The sequence below is a fragment of the Apteryx rowi genome, unplaced genomic scaffold, assembly GCF_003343035.1.
Source record: "Apteryx rowi isolate R43461 unplaced genomic scaffold, aptRow1 scaffold_354, whole genome shotgun sequence".
NCBI lineage: Eukaryota > Metazoa > Chordata > Aves > Apterygiformes > Apterygidae > Apteryx > Apteryx rowi.
The window spans coordinates 573,676-580,088 of record NW_020450019.1 but is presented as its reverse complement, the minus strand read 5'-3'; the positions used below and the strand labels follow the sequence as shown (position 1 = coordinate 580,088).

At 68.3% G+C, this 6,413-nt stretch overlaps 2 protein-coding genes and 2 non-coding genes across 4 annotated transcripts in view; 2 read left to right on the top strand and 2 right to left on the bottom strand.

Annotated features, from left to right (window-relative positions):
• Positions 1 to 262: 262 nt before the first annotated feature.
• LOC112969532 (dickkopf-related protein 3-like) lies at positions 263 to 2,172 on the bottom strand. The gene is made up of 4 exons (XM_026072934.1): positions 2,026 to 2,172; positions 733 to 910; positions 444 to 639; positions 263 to 317 (listed from the first exon to the last, which is right to left on the bottom strand). The coding sequence occupies exons 1-4, from the start codon at positions 2,170 to 2,172 to the stop codon at positions 263 to 265; spliced, it is 576 nt and encodes a 191-aa protein (XP_025928719.1).
• TRNAI-UAU lies at positions 1,510 to 1,601 on the bottom strand. Its single transcript is given in 2 exon segments — positions 1,510 to 1,545; positions 1,564 to 1,601. It is a non-coding gene; the product is annotated as a tRNA-Ile (tRNA).
• A 2,126-nt stretch (positions 2,173 to 4,298) lies between the features above and the next one.
• TRNAC-GCA lies at positions 4,299 to 4,370 on the top strand. Its single transcript has one exon. It is a non-coding gene; the product is annotated as a tRNA-Cys (tRNA).
• A 1,317-nt stretch (positions 4,371 to 5,687) lies between these two features.
• PLXDC1 (plexin domain containing 1) overlaps positions 5,688 to 6,413 on the top strand; it is a 22,910-nt gene continuing 22,184 nt past the window's right edge. Inside the window, exon 1 of the mRNA XM_026072933.1 lies at positions 5,688 to 5,832. Coding sequence (XP_025928718.1) covers positions 5,688 to 5,832 — 145 coding nt within the window. The remainder of the gene's footprint in view (positions 5,833 to 6,413) is intronic.

The following is a 6,413-nucleotide window of genomic DNA, read 5'->3' as shown; positions in this document are numbered from 1 at the left end:
CTCTGCCCCCCCTCCTTGCACTGGGGTCCCCATCCACCCCGACTGGGTGCACTGGGAGGGGACAGGGACGGGGACCTGCCCCGGGGGCTGTTTGGCTGCGGATGGAGGGGGTCCAGCCCCACCACGTCCCAGCGTCTCTCTCTTCTGGCTGGGAGCTGGCAGCCCTGATGCCAGGGTGAGGGTCGCCGGGGCTCCGTGTGGCTCCGGGGCTGCCGGCTCTGTACATGCTATTTACAGGGAATAAATAGGGAGCTGCCGCGGCTCAGGGCTGCCGGCACCGCCACTCGCTCTTCTCCGGCCAGTACTCGAACGCCTTCCTGGAGGGGGAGAGCGGAGGGTGGCATTGGTGGCACCTTGCTGCCCCCACCAGCCCCCCGCAGCCGGGGCCGTCCCTGGTGCGGGAACGAGCCCCAGCATTCCCGGCATCCCAGCCCCCTACTCACTCTGGGCCGGGCTCGCCGGCGCGGCACACCAGCCCCTCCAGGCAGGGGCACAGCTGGTTGATGCTGAAGGCCAGGCCCCCGGGGGGCACGTGGCAGCCCTGCGCCAGCGCCAGCCGCCGCTTGCACACCCGCTCGCCGTGCTGCCGCGCGCAGCAGGCGCCGGCGCCGCAGTCCTCGTCCCCCCGGCAGCGGGCTCCTGCGGGGCACGCGGTGGCGTTAGGGGGATGGAGCCCACCCGTGTGTCCCCCCACACAGCCCATTCCCTGGGGCCGCCCGGCCCCCTGCTCACCCTCCTGGCCGTCCGGCGCGGGCTGCTGGCACTTGCCGAACATGCAGAGGAGGCCGCGGGCGCAGTGGGCGTCGTGGCGGCAGTACTGGTCCTCCTGGCGCCGGGGCAGGCACAGCCCGAAGTGCTCGTCGCAGAAGCGCCCCGGGGCGCAGGGGCTGGCCGGGCTGCACGCCGGCACCTGCGTGGGGGGACGGCGCTGCGTCAGGGGCAGCCGGGGCAAAAACGGGGAGGGGGGGTCTGCATTATCCAAAGGGAGCAGGGAGGGGGCTGGGCTGGGTGCGTGGGAGCATTTTCGGGAGGCTGCAAAGTTCAGGCTGGGAGCTGCTGTTTGCAGTGGTGCCTGGCCGGGGTTGGGGTGCAGCGATACGGCCCAGGGGCTTCCTTTGGTTTTCGGGGGCCTGGGGAAAGCAGAACCCTTGGGATGCAAACTCGGGTTGTGGGGCACCAGTCACCCAGGAGAAACCCACCTATGGGCCAATTCTGATAGGTGCAGAACTCCCTATTTTCTTCTTTTGCATTTATTTAGTGATGCCTAACTCTCAGGGCAAAACCTGACCAGCAGCTGGAGTTTTTTCTAGGGAAAAGAAACCCAGTGTTTCTCCAGGGAGGGGGGCACCAGGTATCCCTCTAAAGGGCGTTTGCAGGGCTGGACGCTGGGGAGTGCTGGCACCCCCCTCCCCAAAACCAGCCGGGAGGGGAGGAAAACCCCGGGCCGTGTCCTGCTTTTTTCCCCCCTTCCTCTCTTAAAAGCTGGCCGCGGCCCCCCCGTAAAAGTCCTGCTCCAGGTGAGGCTCGAACTCACAACCTCGGCATGGCTCTCGGGTACTGCCGTATAAGTACCGCGCGCTAACCGATTGCGCCACTGGAGCGGCCCGGGCAGGCGCTCGCCGCGCCCGCCGCTCCGAGCCGCCGGGCCCCGGCCTGCTCCGAACGCTGCACCGCGCTGCGCTGCGCTGCGCTGCGCTGCACTGCACTGCACTGCACTGCACTGCCTCCCCCCAGCATCCCCAGCCCCCGGGGTGGCCTGCTCCAAGAGCTGCATTGCACTGCACTTCACTGCGCTACCTCCCCTCTGCTCAGCATCCCCAGCCCCCAAGGCAGCCTGCTCCGAGTGCTGCATTGCACTGCACTGCACTGCACTGCGCTACACTGCACGGCCTCCCCCCTCTTCGTCCTCCTCCAGCATCCGCAGGGTCTCAGTGCAGCCCTGCTCTGAGCACTGCACAGCACTGCCTCCCCACTCCTCCTCCTCCTCCTCCTGCATGCCCAGCGCCCGGGGCAGCACCCACTCACCTCCTCCGGGCTGCCCGGGGCCTTGGCGCTTCTGCCCAGGGTGGCTTCGCCAGGCGGGTGCTGGGGCAGGGAGTACATCCACGCCCAGAGGTAGCCGGAGGCAGCAGGCAGGAGCGTGGCGAGGAGGCACAGGCTGGCCGGGGACATGCTGGCGGCAGGAGGGCGCTGGGTGCCCGGGCCCCGGGCACGGGGCTTATGTAGCCCACGGCCTATCTTGGCCCCCGCTGCTAAAACTGTTTGCCCATCTAATGGGGAAGGAGGAGGCAATCAGGGGTTAAGGGATTAGCATAATTGCCAGCCTTCCCCTGGCTGAGTGAAACAGCCCCAAAGTAAACGGCCCCCCCGGAGCAGTCTGGCTCCGGTGCCAGCCTGGACCTGTGCCCATGCCCGGCCTCTGGAGCAGCGGCGCCGGTGCAGAGCTGCCTTCAGCCCCCGGCCTGGCAGTGCCGATGCCGACACGGGCCCTGCTTGGGGCCGGTGTGGGTGCACGAGGGGCTCCTGGCTACACGGGGCGCCAACGCCAGGGCGCCCAGGTCCTGGGGCCAGGCAGCGCTGTGCAAGAGCAGCCTGCGGCTCCTGGGATTACTGCCGCTTCGTTTGCCGGCGGGGCAGGCAGCGGGGACGTGGGGCAGGCGCCGTCCCCTAGGAAGGGCTGCGGAGTGGGGATGCGGCGGGTGCATCTGCCCCGGTGTCACCCCCTTGCCTCCATGCCACCCCCCCCTCCCCCCCCCCCCGCACACACTCATCTCCGGGGGTGACGGGCTTTGCACCTTCCCTAATGGCTTTGCAAACGACGTGTTTGCACGGTCGCAGCCGTTATCTCCCGGCTGAGCATTGCCACCGGCTCCGGGCAAAGCCGCGAATGGCCTCCCCGGAGCGGCTGCCCCGGACAATGCCGTCGGCCTGGTCTCGGCGCCCCGGGGGGCTCCCTGTGCCCCCCCCGGCCTTGCCAATCCACTCTGCAGCGCAGAAGAGCCATTGCAGGGCTCTCTCCCACCACGGCCGGGCTGGATGTGGGGTGCACAGGGCCCCCCCCTTCCACTGGAGTCCAGGGACGCGGCCATCCCGCGGGGGGGGGGAATCGTCCTCCCCAGGGGTTTCCCTTGCCAGGACATTGCTGCCCCAGCACCACGAGGGCAACTCCTCGCCACGCTCCTGCCTCAGTTTCCCCATCTGTAAATCCGAGGCAGTGAGGCCCATGGGTGACACACATCACGCCAGGCTTGGGGACATGAGGGGACACCCCAGACCAGGGGCTGGAAAACAGCCAAAAAAGCTGATTCCTCATCTTGGTGTGTGTGTGGGGGGGGTGCCCGTGCCCTGGGGCAGGCTGCGGGCCAGGACGCCTGGGCCCGGCCCCCGCTCGCTCGGCCTGCGTTTGCAGAGTGGCTTAGAGAGCAAATATTGATCTTGCTTCCGCGGGGCCTCGCACAATCATCGCAGCAGTTTCCCTTATCCGTCTCCTGCTGGGCTTTCACCCCGGCGTTGCCGTCTGCGGCTAATCCCCGTCCCTGCAGGGCCAGTGCCACCGGCACGGCCTCATCCCCGCGTCCGGCTGCAAGGCACCGCGCTGGCGGCGCTTCACCCCACAGCCCTGGCCAGCCGCAGCGCAGGGGTCCCGGCGGGGTCCCGCTCGCTGCCCCCGTCCCTTCGAGCACCAATGCACAGCGAGGGGCTCTTGCTTGGCAGAAAAACATGTTTGTTTGTTTTTTTTTTTCCCCCTTCCCGTTCTCCATCCGTGCCAGTTTTGGCTCTGGCCGTGCCACATCTCACCCCGCCGCTGCTGCGGTCCCCGTTGCCGCGGGGGGACGAGTCCTTCCTCTGCCGCCCCACTGACCCTGGCATGCGTTTCATGGGGACGGGAGGGGACCAGCCTCACGGCCCTGTGGGCATCGCTGACAGGCATCGTGGAGCCGTGGGCACCGCATGGGAACCGCTGCCGGGCAGCCGGCTGCCGGAGCGAGCCGGGCCTCCATGTGCAAACACGCTTGTCCGGGATGGGGTGTGTGTGTGTGTGTGTGTGTGTGTGTGTGCGCGCGCATGCTGCAGCTGTGCGTGCACGCGCTGCATTGTGCATTTGTGGGGTGTGTGTGTATGTGCTCTGTGTGTGTATGTGCTCTGTGTGTGTGTGTGTGTGTGTGTGTGTGTGTGTGTGTGTGCACGTGCTGTGTGCATGTGCACGCAGCAGCCCTGCAGCACAGCTCCCAGCTCCAGCAGTGCCGTGCCACAGCATGGAGCACATCCCTGGCCATCCCAGCTGCTTTCCCAGCAGAGGGGGTATAGCTCAGTGGTAGAGCATTTGACTGCAGATCAAGAGGTCCCCGGTTCAAATCCGGGTGCCCCCTTTTTTTGGGGAGGGGGGGGTTCCTTCTTTTTTTGCACATCTGCATTTCGCTCGCCTCAGCATCCCTGCTCCGGCGGGGAGCCAGAGGCACCGGCGCACCTGGTTGCCCAGCGGTCCCGGCGGCCTCAGCCTGCCTCCGCTACCACATCTGCAGCATTGGAGACATTTGCTCTTCTGCAATAAGGAGCCCCCCGACCTGCAGGGACGCGGGGCAGCACCCCAAACCCACGGGCACCCGGCCGTGGGGGCAGCGGGGCCTGCGGAGCGACACCATCGCTTCTACTTTCTCCACGCCGCTTTTCAACACAGCCAGATGGCTGTGGGGCCCCAGACCTGCCCGGTGCCGGGGCCGGAGGGGTCGGGCATGGCCTGAGCCCCCTGCCCGAATCCCAGCACCTCTGAAATCAGCATCCCCCCAAAAGCAGAGTGGGTGGCTCGGGCCGGGCTCAGGGCTTCACACAGGGGGGGAAATGCAGGGGGTGGAAAGAGAGCGAACGGTTGCACCGCGTGGGGCTCTCCGTGCTGGCCGGGGGCGGCGAGGAGCGGGGGCCGCCGGGACGAGGGGCGCCGTGGGGAGCGGGGCCCCGAAACGTGGTGCCTGCAGAGGCTGTGCAGCCCTTCTGGCTGCTTGTCACTAGATGGCAGCTGGCGACACGCTGGACTGCGTGCTGGGGGGGCTGCGCACCCCAAAAGGGGCTGGAGTGGGGGCACGAGTGTCCACGGGGACATGAGCCAGCAGCTGCCTGCAAGGCAACGGGCTCCGCACCCCGGCGAGCCCGGCTTTGCTGCTTATTGCTTTTAATTACGGCAGCAGGAGGCCGTGCCTGGCACAAGCGCAGACGCGATTCATCACCCGCGTCCGTCCTGCCAGCACGGCGGGGCCGGCGGTGCAGGGAGGCGGCACAGGGAGCGGGGCAGCCGGCGGCCCCTGTCCTGCCTCGGGGGCCAGTGGGGTCTGTGGCCCCGGAGCCACGCGTGGTGGCCAGCGCCAGGCCAGCACATGGATGGGCTGCAGCTGCTGTGGGGCGGCGGGGGGCCGCTGCCTCTGGGGCCGAGCCGGGGAGGAACCAAGGCTGCAGGAGGGCGGCTGCGAGGGGCCGCGAAGCACCGTGCGAGCGGCGGTGCAGATTGCCACGCACAGATGCACGCGGGTCTAAAGCTGCACGGGCATGTGGGTGTGCGCACGCATTCATGTGCGTGGTGTGTGCATGTGCGTGCCACGTGCGTGTGCACTGCATGCGTGTGCGCTGTGTGTGTGTGTGTACTGTGTGCGTGTGCAGCCTCTCTCCCCTCTGCTGCCTCCACCGCATGCCGTGCCATGCCGTGCCCAGCCCCAGCATGGGGGCACTGTCCTGGCCAGTCCCCCATCACAGCCCCCTCGCTGCAGCCTCCGGCCAGTTTGGGATGTGTCTCTGGAGGCAGCACTCGGGCCTCTGAGGACACCACTGTCAGCGCTGCCCCGAGTGAGTGGTGCAGCCCCATACGGACGTGGGTTAGTGCCACCGCTGCAGGCCTGGGGGAAAGGAGGCCTGGGGAGAGGCCGAGCCGGGCCAGCGAGGCTGCGGGGTCCTGCTCCGGCCCCAGCGCCAGCTCCCTCACTGGCCTCGGCTCTGGCTCTGGTGCAACCTCCAGCTTTGCCTCTGCCTCCAACCCTGGATCCATCCCTGGGTCCATCCTTGGCTCTGTCCCAGAGTCTGTCCCTGTCTCCATCTCCCACTCCATCCCTGGGTCCATCCCCAGGTCCATCTCCAGCTCCATCCCTGGGTCTGTCCCTGCCTCCAGCTCCGGCTCCATCTCTGGCTCCATCTCTGTGTCCATCCCTAGCTCTATTCCCAGCTCCATCCCCGGCTCCATCCCCGGCTCCAGCTCTGGCCCCGGCCCCGGTGCAGCCTCCGGCGCCGGCTCCGGTTCCCTCCCCGGCTCCGGCTCCGGTTCCCTCCCCCCCCCGGCCCCACCCCCGGCTCCACCCCCGGCTCCCGCTGGGGCTCCGGCTCCGGCTCGGGCTCCCGCTCCTCCTCGGGCTCCGGCTCCGGCTGCCCGGGGC

What these genes read in the sequence shown, in the direction of transcription:
- LOC112969532 (XM_026072934.1), bottom strand. Translation starts at nt 2,172, where the DNA reads ATGTCCCCGGCCAGCCTGTGCCTCCTCGCCACGCTCCTGCCTGCTGCC. An exon ending in CGCGCCGGACGGCCAGGAGG is followed by an intron (nt 640 to 732) that starts GTGAGCAGGGGG and finishes CGTGCCCCGCAG; the next exon opens with GAGCCCGCTGCCGGGGGGAC. An exon ending in GCCGGCGAGCCCGGCCCAGA is followed by an intron (nt 318 to 443) that starts GTGAGTAGGGGG and finishes CTCCCCCTCCAG; the next exon opens with GAAGGCGTTCGAGTACTGGC.